General features: G+C 39.0%; 1 protein-coding gene across 1 annotated transcript in view; it reads left to right on the forward strand.

Moving 5' to 3' along the window:
- Positions 1-5,239: 5,239 nt before the first annotated feature.
- LOC103276590 (PH and SEC7 domain-containing protein 3) overlaps positions 5,240-18,616 on the forward strand; it is a 61,332-nt gene continuing 47,955 nt past the window's right edge. Inside the window, exons 1-2 of the mRNA XM_021706966.1 lie at positions 5,240-5,422; positions 7,061-7,169. Coding sequence (XP_021562641.1) covers positions 5,240-5,422; positions 7,061-7,169 — 292 coding nt within the window. The remainder of the gene's footprint in view (positions 5,423-7,060; positions 7,170-18,616) is intronic.

Consider the following 18,616-nt stretch of genomic DNA (forward strand, 5'->3'; position numbering starts at 1 on the left):
AAAAAAAAAAAAAAGAGAGCAACTTAAGTTCCCTATCACAGATGACATCCCTTTGCTCTCGAATCTTTCAGCCTTCCCTAAAGTATTAGTTTCCTAGGCCACTCTAATAAAATATCACAAACTTGGTGGCTTAAACAACACAAATTAATTTTCTCATGGTTCTGGATCCTGGAAGTTCGAGATCAAAGTGTTGCAAGCTTTGTTTTCTTCTGAAACCTCTCTGTTTGGCTTGCAAATGGCCACCTTTTCCATGTGTCTTTTTTTTTTTGAGTTGGAGTCTCACTCTGTCGCCCAGACTGGAATGCAATGGCATGCTCCCGGCTACCGCAGCCTTGACTTGCTGGGCTCCAGTGATCCTTCTGCCTCAGCCTTCCAAGTAGCCAGAACTGCAAGCACAGGCTACCACGCCTGGCTAATTTTTTGATTTATTGTAGAGACGAGGTCTCACCAAGTTACCTGGGTGGGTCTCGAACCTGTGGGCTCAGGCAATCCACTTGCCTCGGCCTCCCAAAGCGCTGGGATTACAGGCTGAGCCACCGAACCTGGCCTCCAGATGTGTCTTCACGTGGTCTTTTCTCTGTATGTCTCTGTTCTTTTATCCTCTTTTTATGAGGGCAGCAGTCATGTTAGATTAGGACCCACTCTAATGATGTCATTTTGACTTAATTATTTCTTTGAAAACCCGGTCTCTCAATACTGTCATACCTGAGGTACTAGAGATTAGGACTGCATCTTGTGAATTTTGGTGGGTGGACACAGTACACCCCGTAGCACTTACCTATTGCCTTTTGCAGCATTAACACTGAGCTTCTTGTCCCTGCCTACACTTGAGTTAGTGCAGGTCCTGTTTCCATGGGCCTGGCTTCTGTTGGGTGATGGGAACAGATGGGATTGAACAAGATCAAGTGTGGAGTGAGAAAGCTGGAATCAAGTGTTAGTTTTGAGTGATTGTAAAATATTATTTTTGTAGTCTTTAATTTAGCTTTTAATCTTCTCTTTATAATACCTAAGTTGGAGGCTTTCAGATCTTCTGAACTTCATATTGAACTTGAAATAATTGGGAATAATAATAAATGAAGGAATATGTCCCCTTTCTCAAACTTTACTCTTAACCCTATCTCCACCCCAGCTCTAAGGCCCTATCATGCCATTTCCAGATCAACTGGAAATTACTTTTACTTCCACATTTACTTGTAGCTTTCTGCTACAAAGTTGTCTTGATTTTTTTTTTTTTTTAGCTAGACAACCTTGTCATCTTGATTTTTTTAGCTAGATAATTAAAAAGAAGAATCACTTTACATCAGTAGTATTTCTCTTGCATCTAAAATGGTAATTATCAGTAACATGTTGTGAGTTGGATAATGTAAGTAAAATTTTTTGTGACCCTGAAAAGCCATGTCAGGTGTAAGGTTGAGATATTGTTTGTTTCATCCCTTTAATAGTAGGCTTGAATCTCTAAATTTGGGATCTGTTTTGGGTTTCACGCCGTTGTAATTTTTTCACAAAGAAAATATTTGCGTTATTGCTTCTTAATGAAGAGTCTGTGAAGGTGGTTCAGAAATATGAAGACTCATCATGCTTTGGTGTTGGGAGCCAGCCTTGGAGGCCCACCTGATTGACAAAGTCCAGGTGTGCCGAGGACCCCCAGCTGCAGAGCAAGTCGGGGCAGCTGAGGCCCTTCTGTCTTCCGTCTTTACTGTTGGTACAGCTGAAGAAATTCTGTGCAGTCGTGGAGGAAGAAAATGGCATGTTTATGCGAAGTACTCACAGCTAACCTGGAAATGTCATAGTTCATTTTTCCATTTCCCACTATGCTGTTTGGCCTTTTCTAACATATACAAGAATTAAACTCTGAAACACATCAAAAATACTTTCTTTCACTTGGTTATAAGTTACTAGATATTGCTTAAGTAATAAATGATATAAGTATATTCACTCATTTGATTTAGAATTATGTAGTTTAGTGTTTAGACATAAGGATTTTTAGAAGCACAAGTTGATAGTAAGTCCATTATGTATTCATTATAAGTTCTAACACTTATATAGGAGTTATGTAGATGATTTATAACACTGTTTTCACTAACTTAAAATAAAGATTATCTTTAAGGTTTTTACTTAATTCAATAGTTAAAACTCTAAGTTAACATTTATAAAGTAAATTTTCACTAAACTCATAATATACTAATCAGACACTTTTATAATCAATCAGCTAAAACAGAAAGCAACCTTGAGAGGCCTAAAAAACATTACTAAAAGCTTCTTTTAAGTTCTCTTTAAAAACAAACACTACAAGATAAGAGAAAAGTAACAAAAACATCTAAACAAAAACATTAAATGCCATCTGTTCAGGAAGCAGGTGTCCGAGTATAATATTTTCGTCCTTCGCCTATCTGTCTCTCCTTCAGAAAATCTCACAACCCTTGAGGGGCTGGACCCCCACACTTTGGAATTCGAAGGGACCTTAAGAAACAGTTTTTATCAACAAGGAAGCTGAAGTCCTAACATTTGTGTGAGATTGAGGGGATAGTATCAGAACTGGGATTTAAGTTCAAGTACTCGATCATCAGTTTATCTGCTGTTTACTTCATATTTTATGTTTCCTAATGAGATTTATGTTCTTAAAACAACTGTGATAAAACAAAAGAGTATATTTTATTCAATTAGTAGTACAGAAGGAAAAAGTAGTAGCCTGGATTGTGTGGGTCTTCCATCAAGCTGATTATTTCAAGTACAATTTTTCAAAGACCTGCATACATTATTGTAAAGATAGGTAGAGATTTATAAGCCTTGGCATAGTCAGGATATATCACGGGGCTCACAGCTTCAAGAATAACTGATGTTAGTAGAAGGAATTTTATTTCACTTAGTAAGATGGGAGAGTGTTAATGTTTTGATTTGGGCCTGAATGTTGGGTTTTAGGGTCCCTCACAATTATCAAAGTATCAAGTGCTTTGTTAAGTGGAGCCCTTTAGTGTATTTTACTTCTGGGTAGAGCAGCTCTTTTAAAAAATGTTTCTCCCCTGTGAGAATTTGTACACAACGTATACACAATCTGTATACATCAAATATTGCTTCACTTCAAGCTTTAGTGCCTTTAAGCCTGGCTACTCAAACTGGTGGTCTGTGGATCAGCATTACCTGGGAACTTTCAGGAATGTGGAATCTCAGGCCTCACCTTGACCAGCTGACTATAGGTTTTGAGCAAGATTCTCAGGTGGCTTACATGCACAGTTGAAGTATGACAAACATTGGTTCCTGGACCAAGCAACATTGGCATCACCCTAGAAAATTGTTAGAAAATGCAAGTTCTCAGGCCCCATCCCAGACCTACTGAGTCAGAAACTCTAGTGTGAACCCCAGAAATATGTATTTTAATTAGGGCTGGCGGTGATGCTAAATCATGCCAAAGTTTGAGAACTACTTTAGAGCAAAGTGTTTCAAACAGTTTAGATCATGACCTATGGTGAGAAGTAGTTTTAATAATGACTCAATACACACACGCAATTTAGAAGTTTTATATAACAATGTTTATATTACTGTATGCTTTCTACTCTTATTTTCAGTTTTATTCTATTAAATATGTATGTGTATATAAACTTATTTATTTAAAAAAAATCTGATCATAATCCACTCAGCTTATTACATAAGCCAGTAATGGTTCAGGAGCTGCATTTGAGGAACAAAAAGAGGACAAGAAAAGTCTCTTAATCTTTCTTGTGCCGTGGCCCCTTTTGGCATCCTGGTAAAGCTCTGGATCTGTCAGAACAGTGCTTTAAAATTACATACAATGCATAGAGCTGCAAAAGAAACCAATTATAATGGCTACCAGAATATTACATTTTGATATGATAGTATATGTGTTTCTTTACTGATAACAAGATTTAGTGATGGGTCTAATAACTACTACCTTTTAGACTAGGAATGAATATAAATGGTATTTTGAATTCTGCGGTAGCTGTTATGTGAAAATGACTGATTTCTGTTGGTGGCAAAGTTAGAGTTATTGCTACTAATACTGTGATTTGTTGCCTACATTCATATTTGAGAAAAATTGCTAATTTTGAGTTTAAGGTAAGTTCAGTGAAGCTTAAGTGAAGATGTTAATTCACCCCAAGCCCCAACTTCAGAATTCCAGAATTCAGTTGATGGACAACCTGAGTCCCCTGCTGTGGATTTGAGATGAACAATCTTCGCTCAAGAGGAACTTTTCTTTAGAGAACAGTTTTTAAGCTTTAAATTGAGACTCTAAGCCCAAAAATTATCTTCCTAGAATTTTTAAAAGCTTTTGTTTCATGGGTGGTATTTTTTTTTTTTTTTTTTGCTTTCTAGCACCAATGTAATGGATTTCTTCTCTTAAAATTTTCTTTTCTGGCATTTTAGTGAGACCTTAGGGGGGACACCTGGAAGCCCAAGTATTCCTTCTCTAGTCTCTGCCATCTCAGTGCATGCATTCAGTTGCTCAAACCAGATTCCTGGGAGTCATCCTCAGTTTCATGGGTTCTGGATTTAGACTGGTTGGATTCGAACCTGGGATCTACCATTTAGCAGCTGTATAACTTTGGAAAAATTAGTTTCCTGCTTGTTGCCTCCTTTTTTCCACCAGTGAGACAGGGATGATAATAGTACCTACCTACCTCATAGGACTGTTCTGAGCATTAAATAAGATATTTCATGTATTGTGTTAAAACAGTGCCTAGCATGGAGTAAGTGGTTAGTAAATGTTATCCATTGTAATTATCCTTGATTCCTTCCTTTCCCTACATTCTTTAAATTCAATTTATCAGAAAGCCTTGTGGATTTTCCCTACAAAATATATTTGAAGTTCATTCACTTTTGCCTATTTCCATTGCCATCATCCATTTCTGAGTTCACATACTCTCATTTGGACTGTTAAGTGGTGTCTCTGCTTCCTTTTGTCTCTCTCCAATCCATTTTTTATATAACAACCACATGATATTATAAAAGTCTAAATGAACAGTCTTTTAAAAATGTAAATGAATCACTGTAACACATAAGCCCTTCAGTGGCTTCCCATCAAACTGATCAAAGTGCTGCATTCTATCCTTGACCTACACACCCTGTGTATTTGGCTCCAGTCTCTTCTATGAGTGGTGCTGTTCTCCCTGCCAGTCTCTAATCTTACCTGTTCACTCACTCTTCTGTGGCCATGGCAGCTTTCTCTCAGTTATCTGAGTAAGCCTGTCCTTTCATACCCTAAGGCCATAGCATATTGGCCTCCATGTCTCTGCTGGTTGCTGCTGTTCTTTCCCAGCCTCTTATCCTTTTCATTCTGCAGGTATTAGGTCCTCAGAGGGCCTTTCCTGAATTAGGACACCTATTATGGGAGCCCCTTGATGTAGTTCCTCTTTTACCAGCCCGAGGCTGCCCAAACATGTCAAAATTACCGTTTGCTCTCTATTGGGTAAAAGGATAATTGTGAACAACCTGTGGTTAACATCAAGAGGAGTATGCACTTTTTTTCAGAAAGATACGTTTTGCACATTATGAGCACCAGTGATTGTAGAGCTGTTTTAAGAAATTGCCTGAAAACTGTGCAAGCTAGCTCTTTAATATTGATATTGAAGAACAAAGAAGGGCCTGCCCACTGAATGTGTCTGCAGGGGGATAATGGAGTTTATGATGGTGTCTTCTCACTACTGTCAGTCATTTCTGCTCCAAAGGATATAATAGAAATCATAAAATTTTCTGCTTTGAAGTAGTTGCTTGGTTGCTAATAAAACCCTTCATACTTCTCTCCTCTAAAGTGAATGAATGGTTGTTGCTGCTCAGGTATGAGAAAAGTAGATGTTTCATAACCATGGTAGAAGACAGTGAGGGTCATGTCTGGATCCTGGTTAATGTTTGAGTTCAGAGTAAAAAGATGTCGGGAGGACTCTCCAACTGGTCTAGGTCACATTTCTTTGTGTTTTGAAATTTTTTCCTTGCTTCTTTTTCTAATTAGTCCTGGCCAGAGAAGGGAGGCACTCCTGATTTTAGACAATTGCCTAAAACAGCCAGAAAGGAGGCCTTAGAATTCAGAATTATAATGTACCACTTCCATTGTAGCCTTTGTAGTTTTTATTTCAAATACAGGACTTTTAGTAATTATAAAGAACACTGGGACAGATGTTCTATAATTTAGGTCAGTGTATATGGAATGCCTGGCAACTCTGTTTCATGCCCTTTTTGGTTGAATGGTGTTCCTGATTATGTAAAAATATGATCCCTTTTGGGGAAAGACTGCAGTTTTTTTGGCATACTTAACAGAACCCACACAAAGAAATATTCTTGTTACAGACTGTGGGTAATGATAATCATTTGAAAAAAAAAAAATACAATATTTACTTGCAGAAAAGTAGTATAAACGTAATTTAAAAAAAAATCTACCATACTTCTGCTTCCCAAAGCCAAACTTCTCAATTTTTTTCTGATTTCCCAATAGATGTTTATACACACACACACACACACACACACACACACACACACACACACACACACACACTCAGATATATTTATGTACACACACATATATATATATTTAAACCAGGATATTCAGAGTATATGTATATGTTTTTTTCTGTAATTGTAATCATGCAGTGATCATTTTGTATTCTGATTTTTTTTTTTTGAGTTGGAGTCTCACTCTGTCGCCCAGACTGGAGTGCAGTGGCCGCTCCCGGCCACCGCAGCCTCGACCTGCTGGGCTCCGGGGATCCTTCCGCCTCAGCCTTCCGAGTAGACGGAATTACAGGCATGCGCTACCACGCCCGGCTAATTTTGTGATTTTATTGTTGAGATGAGGTCTCGCTGCCCAGGTGGGTCTCGAACCCGCAGGCTCAGGCAATCCACTCACCTCAGCCTCCCAAAGGCGCGGGATTACAGGCTGAGCCACCAAGCCCGGCTCTGATTTTTTTTCTTGTTATACTGTTCGCATTTCATTTTGAATGGTTATATAGCATTCCATCAAGTACATGTCTTAATTGATTAACTATTTCCTTGTTGGATAATTTGTTTCATGATATATTTTAAATGATATCTTTGTTTTGTTCTTATTTTGCAGGCAGAGACCTTTGTTTGGGTTAACAATGCATCTGCACATTCCCAAAATGTTGCCAAGGCCAAATATGAATTTTTATTTGGCAGACCTGAAGAGAAAACTCCAGATACTAGTAAGTGTTTTCTGATTCCCTTCTTTTAGGTAAAAGTTATGAAACACCATGATTTCTGAGTACTTTTCTTCACCTGTGTTACTTCCTTCCTACCTCTGGAAACCCATTTGCTCTAACTATTCATCAGAACAATCTTCTCAGGGTGTAGATTTCAGAAATATTGGCTGTAGTTGTTCTAGCCTATTCTTGATCATTTCAAGTCATGTTCTTGGTTTGAAGAATTCTCAGCTTTTGATGTTTGAAATTTTAAGAATTAACTAATTCTAGTAAGAATTTTTCACATTCACCATTGTTGTATGTATTGACTAATTTATTGTTGGTGCTTGTTTTTGGCTATCAACATATATTATTAAGAAATATTTCCACAATGATTTTCAGACAATGCAGTCTTCACTTTGGGAATTATCTTAGTTCTTGTTTATTTTTAGTGTTGATCTGATCTAGTTACCATATTCTAGCATTTGGAAATTAGAAGCAAAACATTTCATTTCAAAACAGGAAGATTTAGAATAGAAGAACTAGTACTAGTAACAGTAAATATTAACTAATTTACCAGATTATTTACTGTATGCCAGGCACTATGCTAGGTGCTTTGCATGCAAAATCTCATTTACTTCACACAGTAACCCTGCAACTTGGTGCTACTATCCCCGTTTTCTAGATGAGTAATGTGAAGTAATTATTCTCCATCACAGTTCACTCACACAGCAGAGCCAGGACTTTAACCCAAGTCTGCCTGAATACAAAGCTCATGCTCTCAACCTGTTGGGGTAATACAATTTTGAAGGCATTTTTCTAGAAAGAAGTACTATATCAACACACAAATAGCTTTAAGTAGAGTTTCAAAACATTTAACTGTGTCTGTGGAAGACCAATGATAAAGAGGATATTAGCATATCTTGGGTTTTAGACAGGAAAGGGCTATTGAACGTGGTTAATATGCTCTGAGCTCTGGAGCTAGACTTCTTGAGCTTGAACCCTGGCCTTGTAACTTATGAGCTGTGTAACCTTGCATAAGTTACCCAACCTATCTGTGCTTCAGTGTCTCATCTGTAAAATGGGATTATAGTGATATATGTCTCAGAATTCTTTGGAGGGTTAAATAAGTTGACATATGTAAAGATCTTAGAGTCATGCTTGGTATATACTAAGTGCTATACATCCTCATTTAATCCCCATACAAAAGCGTTTGCTGCAATTATTTGCTACAGTTATCATCATCAGCATCATCACCATTGTATTCCTTTGAGACTGACATTTAGAGGTGCAGTCCTGATATTCCTCAGCTGTGTCATTATCTGATGCTCATTTCTGTTTTGGGAGGACAAGGAATCTGACTTAATACAGCTGTTGTCCAGTTGAAAAAGCTAAATGCAATCTACATTTTTGACTTATATGTTAGGTGGGGTTATTTATTTATTTATTTTAACTTTTACTTTTTTATGTTAAAGATGTGGGGTACAGTTCAGAGCTAGTTATACAATGTTCATTCTGCAGGTACCCTTGCTGATGAAGGGTGCCCCCCCTTTCCGAGGCAGATTCCCACTACTGTCAATCCTGTGGGATTATTTAATAACTCCATATTTGAGGATACCAAGAAGGCAATATATATGCAGCCACATCATAATTTATTTTGTCTTGAAAATGAATATTTATTAGATATTTCAGTGGTTGGGAACTCTAAGTTGTAGTACAAAATAGCTAAATGATTTTAGAAAGGAATTCTTCTTTTATTACAGTGTGCCGGTTTAGAGGGGAATATGTTTCATAATATCTCTCACATACTTATTATGTGATATAGCCATTTATACTATTTATCATGTATCATAAATGCCTAACTCTTCCAGACTTGAGGGTTTGGGGTACCTAATATCCATTCCTAATCACTATTTCCAGACACAGGATACTGATTATAGTCGCCCCAAGACTGTTTAAAGCTCCTTGGCATTTTTTTTTTTTTTTTGAGTTGGAGTCTTACTCTGTCGCCCAGACTGGAGTGCAGTGGCCGCTCCTGGCCACCGCAGCCTCGACCTGCTGGGCTGTGGCGATCCTTCCGCCTCAGCCTTCCAAGTAGCCAGAATTACAGGCATGCGCTACCATGCCCGGCTGATTTTTTGATTTATTGTAGAGATGAGGTCTCGCTGCCCAGGCTGGTCTCGAACCCGCGGGCTCAGGCAATCCACTCACCTCAGCCTCCCAAAGGCACGGGATTACAGGCTGAGCCACCGAGCCCGGCTGCTCCTTGGCATTTTAACTTTGGATACCACATTGTAATTTTGTGCTGATTAAGCTTTTTTTTTGACTTCAACAAAACTAATTTTTACTTAGCTGAGTAAAGATCATAGCAGATGTCCACATAGTCCTCTGCCTTATTGGTGGGTGAATTTGGTTCTTCCTTACTCATGTGTTTTGAGTAGTTTTTTCCTGTGTTGCCAGCTAAAATATGTTGTATCGAAGGCAAACCAAAATGGCATTTTACACCTTCTGTTTGTTATTTACCTTGGTAAAGATGGTTGGTGGCATTTGCATGCACTTATTGAACTAATATATTTAATGAGTACTTATTATGTACTGATCACTTGTGTTGGGCACTGTGAGGGTGCAGAGAAGGAGTTCCTTATTCTTCGGTCAAGGAAAAGCAACATGTCTCCAAATGACTAGTGGGAGGAAATGATCACTTTCAGCTGAGCTGGTGATGACTTCATGGAGGAGGTGGAAGTTGAACTTGGTCTTAAAGGATGACTGAAATTCTGATTTATAGAGTTTTGGGGGAAGGCATTTCAAATTGAGGCAATGGCCTGAACAGGAGTGTATGAGTGAGACACAAAAAATCCCTTCTTTTTGGAGGTGGGCCCCTTGCAGTTCAGGCTTCCAAACTGGCTAGGTAAGTGTTCTAGGAACCCACTGGCATCAGTATACCAGCTAATGTTGTGAGAGGCTGTGTTCAGTTTCAGTGATTTTTTGGGGGGCGATTTTTTTCAACATGTTTGCCCACTTCATGATGAGTGATTTATGAGTGCACCTACCCACACTATGCCAAGTGTTCAGCAGTTTTTGACCCCAAACCACATGACCCTGGTACCCCACCCTCCCTATTCACTTGATGTCACTCTGAATGACTTGGTTTGTTTGTTTGTTTTTTGAGTTGGAGTCTCACTTTGTGGCCCACGCTGGAGTGCAGTGGCACGCTCACGGCCACCCCAGTGTCGATCTACTGGGCTCTGGCAATCTGTCTGCCTCAGCCTTCCAAGTAGCTGGAACTACAGGTGCACACTTCCACGCCGGGCTAATTTTTTGATTTATTGTAGAGATGCGGTCTTACCAAGTTGCCTGGGTTGGTCTCAACCCATGGCTCAGGCAATCCACTTGCCTTGGCCTCCCAAAGTACTGCGAAAGTGCTGCGATTATAGGCTTAGCCACTAAGCCCGGCCCGAGTAACTTCATTTTTTTTGTTTTCCCAGATGAAAAAAGTCCTCAAAGGGAAATGTTTTGCCAATATGAAAGAGGTGAAACGAAAAACGGCAGAAGCACTTAAAAGGCATAAAAATTGACGAGTTCAAAAACTGTTTCGAGCAGTGGAAAAAACGTCTTGATAGATGTATTGCATCAGTAAGAGATAAGTTCAGAAGTATGATTATTTAGAAAGAGGCCATGTCATGTAGAGTCTTCTAAAGCAAGGTAAAGAGCTTGCATTTTATCCAGATGGAGGTAGAGAGGAGGTGTCTTAAGTACTGTTTAAGATAAAGCAAGAGGGATTGATCTGAAAAATGCAGGGGCAGCAGAAGCTGTTGCTGACTGCACAAGAGGTGTTAAGATACAAGTTTATATAGACTTTTGGAAGGTACCCTCTGTAGTGTCACAAAGAGATGATGTACAAAAATGTTTTCGAAGTCAGAAGGACAGATTGAGAAAGGTAGTAGAAAGAACAGGACAGTATTTCTCTTTTAATTTGATTGATAGATACACCTCTTCCAATGTATATCTTTTTTTTTTTTGAGTTGGAATCTCACTCCAGTGCCCAGGCTGGAGTGCAGTGGCATGCTCACAGCCAACCCAGTGTCGACCTGCTGGGCTTCGGCAGTCCTTCTGCCTTAGCCTTCCAAGTAGCTGGAACTACAGGTGCGCATTACCACACCCAGCTAATTTTTTTTTTTTTTAAATTGTAGAGGTGAGGTCTCACCATGTTGCCCAGGCTGGTCTTGAACCTGAGGGTTCAGGCAATCCACTCGCCTCGGCCTCCCAGAGTGCTGGGATTACAGTCTTGAGCCACCACGCCCGACCAATGTATATCTTTTTAAAAAGTGGGTTAAATAGGTACTGGAAGCTGTCATCAGATTTTGACTCTGTCCATGTTAGATGTTAGCCTGTACCTGCAGTTCCCATGTTATTTATGGGCACATTGACTGAAACTGTCTAAGTACTCCAGAAATAGTCTGTTAGAGAAGTGGAAATGCTGAAAGTGACTTTTGAATGCATCCCCAGAAATGTGCAGGTGGCTGCCTCATTATGGCAGCCTGGTAATGGTATAGCCAGGTCAGGTAAGATTGGTTGGTTTATGATCCTTTATTCCAAGCAGAGCATCACTACTGTAGGAGAGAGGGCTGAGACTTTGCCACTGAGCAGGGATTTAACATGACTTGTTGGAGTGAGGTTCTAAGGAAAACACTTTAAGATTATTTGTAAGGTGTTCCTTAGTGCAGGGCTTTTGAATCAGTACCAAGAGCTTAGGGTATTGGTTAGGGTATGGGAGAACATGGGATCAGTGGGAAGAATCCTTTGGCTGGAATTCTCAGATCTATTCATCAACATGATGATTGGAAAGAGATAACCAACCATGCTTATCTGGTTTCTTTCGTACTTCTGGGAGCTGTCCTAGCTTTCAGGAGCCTTTCAAGGGCGAGAGCAAGGGTTAGTAATTGTGAAGAGGCTGTGGGCTTAAGGGATAAGTGTGATACCAGTTGTGCTGTGACTTTAGTAAGGAGGCAGCAAGTCACTAGAGGTAGGTGACCAGTCTAGGACTAACCAGGCCTGTAGTCATTAGGGGTTGGATGGCATTGTTCCCTGATGTTTCTCTCATCACATAATTTTTCTATGAATTGTTGTACTCAGATGATTGGTGTGGCTTTTCTAAACTAGTCAGGTGGAGTACACTATAGCAGGAGGTATTTTTTTTCCAGAGTGCTTAGGGCAACATTAAATTGCAGAAGTTGGTCAGTCTCTTTCTCCCCTTCTCCTTCCCTTTTCCCTTCCCCCTTAGTCAAAATCAGAAGGGAGAAATGTCAGGGAAGACTTTGAAGAGGAATAAGACTTTCTTCAAATTCTAGGGAGAAAAAGTGACCTGTGGAATTGTGTGAGAAACCGAAAGGGCCTCTGGGATTCTAAGGAGGGGAGTCAACCTCTTGGCAGTTTACAGAATCTCACTCCTACATTCTCTATTGATTTATAAACTTTTTGAGATAAGTAGGCGAGGAAAATGAACTTCAGAGATATTAAAGAACATGCCCAAGAGCACATAGTTTAGGTGCTTTAGAATCAGGTTAAAAATTCAGTCTCTCTGCTAGCCTGTGAGAAGAGTCTAGGCTTTAATGCAGTCCTCTTATTAGGTACGACAAGCCAGTAATTGGAAGTTATTTGATGCATTGATGTAAGATAGGCACCCTCAGGGGTAACTGAGTTGTTTGGAGAAATGTAGAATTCCACAAATGGTCCTAAACTTGATATTTAGCATATGTGTGTTTTTGGAGCGGACTGCCAGTAATCACTCCTCATGGCTGACTGTGGGCTGGCATGAAGCAACTTGCTGTTCCTTCCAGTTTACCGAGTGCAGATGCTAGTGGTAGCGACAGCAAAGCATGAGTCCTGACCATCGACGGGTGTCTGTGGACAAGTTCCTTAATCCCCTCTGTTTCTTCATCTGTAAAGTAGGGATAATGGCAGTAAACTCTTCATGGAGTTGAAGTGGGTATCAAATGATGTGGTAAGTGCACAGCTCAGTGTTTGTGACACATGGTACCCAATCACTGTGTAGCTGTTAGGAAGCCCACTTACATAATCAAGCCAGCAGAATATTTGTGTTGGGAGAAATATTAGAAATCATTTTTGCATTTTATGGTTGAAGAAACTGAGGATTCAAGAGAGTAAATTGACTTGCCCAAACTCTTTGGCAGGTTTGAGACCATCATCCAGGTTTCGTGGTTCTGCATCAGGAGTTTGACATTTTATACTATCTGCTCCTGTAGAAAAACAACTTTTAGATGGGAAAGGCTTAAAAGTCACTAAGATCAGAATAAATAGGCTCCGAAGGAAGCCCTCAGGGAATCTTCTGTTGAGTAAGATGTTTGATTATTAAAGATGCCTTCCTCCTGTCTTCACCTGAGCTATTCAGGGCCCATCATTAAAGGCAAGAGTTGTTTTGGGGCTAGAAAGGAAGCCATATGAAGTGTGTTATGATTTTAAGATTCTATAATGATTGTATAGTGAGAACTTAGTCACTTGGAAGCCTCTGACTAGTTTCTAGGTAGCAGAAGTACTAACACTTTATTAAAAAGCTAGTTCTTTTTAGTTGGAGCTCATTCTAAATTGTACTATATAAGCAAATTTTGCCTTTGTGGCAATTTGTGGTCTTAAGTATGAATAGGTAAGGTGCTCATTAGACTTAGATATAAATGAATTCCGAAGAATATCATTTTTAAAAAGTATTTTATGTCAATTTTAAAAAAATCACCTTTTTTTTATTTTTGAAGGTAGAGTGAATCACATGTAGAGGTGTAATGTTCTTTTCAGCAAAATTAGCTAGATAGGAGTTCTCAGCAGTTTGACTATTTACATTTTGTGTTGAGTATTCAACAAGTTACTTGTATCTAGAATTCACAGATAACTCTTGCATCTTAACAAGAAAGCAAACCACTCCTTCCCAAAATAGACAGAATATTTGAACAAATACTTCACCAAGAAGATATATGGATGGCAGGTAAACATGTGAAAAGATGCTCAATATTATAAGTCATTAAGGAAATGGAAATGAAAACCACAGTGATGGACTATTATACATCTACTAGAATGGCTGAAACTAAAAAGACTGACCTCACTCTGTCACCCAGGCTGAAGTGCAGTGGCATGATCACAGTGATCATGGGTCATGGCAGGTTTGACCCCTTGGGCTCAGGTAATCCTTCCACCTCAGCATTCCAAGTAGCTGGGGCTACAAGTGCAGGCCACCACACCTGGCTAATTTTTTTGATTTTTTTTTTTTGTAGAGACGAGGTTTCACTATGTTGCCCAAGGTTGATCTTGAACTTTCGGGCTCAAGCAGTCTGTCACCTCTGCCTCCCAAAGTGCTGGGATTACAAGTGTGAGCCATTGTGTCGGGTCACAAGTGGTAGACATTGCACGATCCATTACAACCCTATTTTTTACCCCCAATTGACTTTGATTTGGTATACACTGCACATTGAAGTCTATTCTTTCAAATGAGAGGCTTTAGAGATCTGACCTGGGAGCAACACAACCAAGTGTTTGAAAGGAAAGAAACAAAGTTAAAGAACGTATACCACAAATCCTTGGCTTAGAATCATGTTTTGATTTTTTTTATTGCTTTTTCAGATTGTTATTGTTAAGGAGCTGTTTGAAGATTATATTGTTAGTGTCATATGAAAAATATGAATGAAAATTTAAATCCAAATTATAGAGCCACAGGGGGGGAAAAACAGAAAGGGGGAGTAGAAGGGTGCAATTTTACATTCTTAAGACTATATCAGTCCAAGACTAATGTTTTATAAGTCCATTGGAATCTTTTACTTAATTTTAAAAGTAACGCTTTTGTAAGTATATGTGCAAATAATGGAATTTTAGAAACATAGTTCTCAATCATATTGATGTTTCTGTTTTCTTCTTTTATTTTTTTGAGTTGGAGTCTCACTCTGTCGCCCAGGCTGGAGTGCAATGGCATGCTCATGGCCACCGCATCCTCTACCTTCTGGGCTCAGGTGATCCTTCTGCCTCAGCCTTCTAAGTAACTGGAACTACAGATGTGTGCCACCACTCCTGGCTAGTTTTTTATTTATTGTAGAGATGAAGTCTCACCAAGTTGCCCAGGCTGGTCTCGAGACCATGGGCTCAGTCAGTCCTCTCACCTTGGCCTCCCAAAGTGCTGGGATTATAGGTGTGAGCTACTGATTACAGGTGTGAGCTATGTTCCTGTTTTCTAAGTCCTGTTAAATGATACTTTTTGATATCCTAAGTCTACTAACTTGTCTCTCCTGTTTTAAAACTTTATTATTCCTGATAGTTGTGCCCAAATTTGTACTTCTCTCAGGGTTAGAGAATTAATGGTTTAACAGTTTTAAAAAGTTTTTATTTATTAAGATGATTCCTATTATTGTAATTTGTTTTAAAATGTAAATGTTTTAATATCTTTGAAGACTTCTTACAACATGGCAGATTGATTTGATGGAGAACAGGAGAAAAAACTCCAACAAACTTTAAGTATATAGATGAGTTTGAGAAAAAGGAGAGGAAATCTCAGGTACGAGACAAAGAAGAAATAAACTTGAGAGTCTGAAGCAGGAGCAGACCCCTCAGCAGTCCAAAGGGCAGGGCTTTTTACCCAGATGAGAACAGTCTATGTGGTCTCCAGCCTCACAAGACAGAGAGTTGGAATCGGGTCTTTGTGTCAAACTGGGGCTGTCGCTGAAAACGGGGACTAGACAGACTGTATATTTGCTTTGGGGCTGATGGTGGTGACAGGGAGGAGGGCCTGGAGCTTGATACTCTGACTTTTCAGAACTCTGAGTTGGGGCCAGAGTCACTCATGTTGGATTGCAACCCAAACTTGCTTCACATAGAAGGCTTCAAGAGAATTCTAGAAATTGATATAAAACTGACATGGGACTGGTGAGACCCTACAAGTTACTGCCAAAGTAAATGAAAACTATTCCAAGGGATACTTTCAGAGCCCAGAACATGTAAGACTCCCATAACAAACAAACAAATAAATAAATAATCCCCTCACAATGTTGAACTTACAGTAAAACATTATGAACATAGAGGGAAAGCAAGACCATAAAAAGTAGAGATAATAGAATTCTGAAACTATAAAATAGGTTTGTTTAAAAAATAAAAGAAGGAAAATAAACCATTATGGTAAAACAGGAATGTATAAAAAGACGTGTATTTATGAAACAACTAATATAACTTGCAGAAAATGAAAAATATACATAGTGAAATGGAAAAAAAACCAAAAAGCCAGTGGATGACTTAAGTGTATGTTATTGAGTTTATACTTGGTATTTAAAGTAGAAATTGATGAACTCTTTTTTAGACACCCCATCTCCTTTTTTGGCTGAGCAATATTCTTAGAAAGTTCTGAGATTGGTAAAATTCCTAAAACATGGTGAATCTGAAAATTTTGTTTTCATGCTTCATTGACTTGAGGGTTAGGTTGAGATTATTTTCCTTCAGATCTTTGAAGTCATTGCTTCACTGTCCTTTAGCAACCATGGGTGCTGATGTGACTGTAATGTTTACTACTCTCTGGACACCTTTCAGGGCTCTCATCACCCCTGCTTGCTAACATTTCAGGCCATGTGAATCTTCTCCTGGCTACATGGTACTTTCAGTCATATCTTCCCTTAACTCTGAAAGTGTTTGCCCTCTACTTTTTTTAAGGTCTTTACTTCTGAAATTCCTATTAGATGGATGTTGTTTCTCCTGAATTGGATTAATCTTCTATGTCTTGTAGTTTTTTTCTCCTATCTTAAAGTATTGTCTTCTATTCTAACAAAAAAATGCGTTATTTTGAATATTTCTAAATTATTATAATTTTTTTTTAGATTACCAAAGTTCTGAATTTCTACATCATTCAGGGTCAGTTCTATTTCACTAAATCTTGGAACTGTTCTTGAAAACCACTGTTTTTCCTCAAATGTCTGTTGGAGTTTGTTTTTTTCATTCATATGGATGAATGAAAGACCAAGCACTCAAATATAGGTAGCTAGAGATTCTCTGAACATGTGGAGTGCCTATCCCTGCCAGGCATCTTCCCTTTCTATAGAAGAAGAGTAGGGTGACTTTCTATGAGGTGGGATGTATAGACTGGCACTGGCAGGTGGGATTAGACCCATGCTAAGTGTCTTGATGTACCTAAGCCTCGGGGAGCAGGGTAGGAGAGAAGACAACACAGGAGGCTACTTTGCAGATAGCTTTTGAGTTAATCATAGTGACATCAGTTCTGCTTTCCATTTCAGGTATGGATACCTTCCAACTCTGAGCTTTTAGGTCTTTTTGTGACTCTACTTAGGATACCTGTGACCTTCTTGGTTTGTTTTGGATTGTGACTTATGTTTTATTTTGTCTATGGCTATACCTCTCTTTCTTAGCACTGATGTGAATTTATTTCTTTGATATTTATTGTTGCCATTTTCATAGGGCTTAGAAAGAAGAGGAAAGAAACTTGTGTCCCTGTCTGCTACAGTGACACAAAGACCTGAATAATTCTTTTCTTTAAAATAAAGCTTTAGACTAGGCACGATGGCTCAGCTGTAATCCTAGCACTTTGGGAGTGTGAGGAGAGAGGATTGCTTGAAGCTGAGGGTTCAAGACCAGCCCGGGCAACTTGGTGATACCTCTTCTCTACAATAAATCACAAGAACTAACCAGGCGTGGTGGTGTGCATCTGTAATTCCAGCTAATTGGAAGGCCGAGGCGAAAGGATCACCTAAACCCAGCAGGTCGAGGCTGCGGTGACCGTGAGTGTGCCACTGCACTGCACTCTAGCCTGGGCGACAAGAGTGAGACTCCAACTCAAAAAGTAAAATAAAATAAAGTAAAGTAAAATGTAAAGTAAAATAAAATAAATTTTTATTGAGATATATTTTATATACCATACAATTCAGCTATTAAAGTATAAAATTCAGTGGGTTTTAGTGTGCTCCCAGAATTGTACATCCATTATGACAGTCAACTTTAGAACATTTTTATCACCTTAAGAAGAAACAGTTGCACCCACTCACTGTACCTCCAGGCAACCACTAATTTCCCTTTCGTCTGTAGAGATTTTCTTATTCTGGACACTTTATATAAATGGAATCATTAGTGTAACTGACTTTTTTCATTTAGTATAATGTTTTCCTCTGTGCTATAGCATGAACCACTAATTTTTTTTTTTTTTTTTGTGAATGATATTCCATTATATAGATAGGCCACATTTTATTTATCTCTTCATCATTTGATGGACATTTGGGTTGCTTTAACTTTTTGACTATTATGAATAATACAGTTAGGAATTTTTTGGGGGGTTGGAGTCTCACTCTGTCGCCCAGGCTGGAGTGCAGTGGCACGCTCACAGCTACCCCAGTGTCAACCTGCTGGGCTCTGGCGATCCTTTCACCTCATCCTTCCAAATAGCTGGAATTACAGGCGTGCAATACTGCACCCAGCTAAATTTTGAT

The sequence above is a fragment of the Carlito syrichta genome, unplaced genomic scaffold, assembly GCF_000164805.1.
Source record: "Carlito syrichta isolate Samal-C Ts95f unplaced genomic scaffold, Tarsius_syrichta-2.0.1 Scaffold316252, whole genome shotgun sequence".
Classification (NCBI taxonomy): domain Eukaryota; kingdom Metazoa; phylum Chordata; class Mammalia; order Primates; family Tarsiidae; genus Carlito; species Carlito syrichta.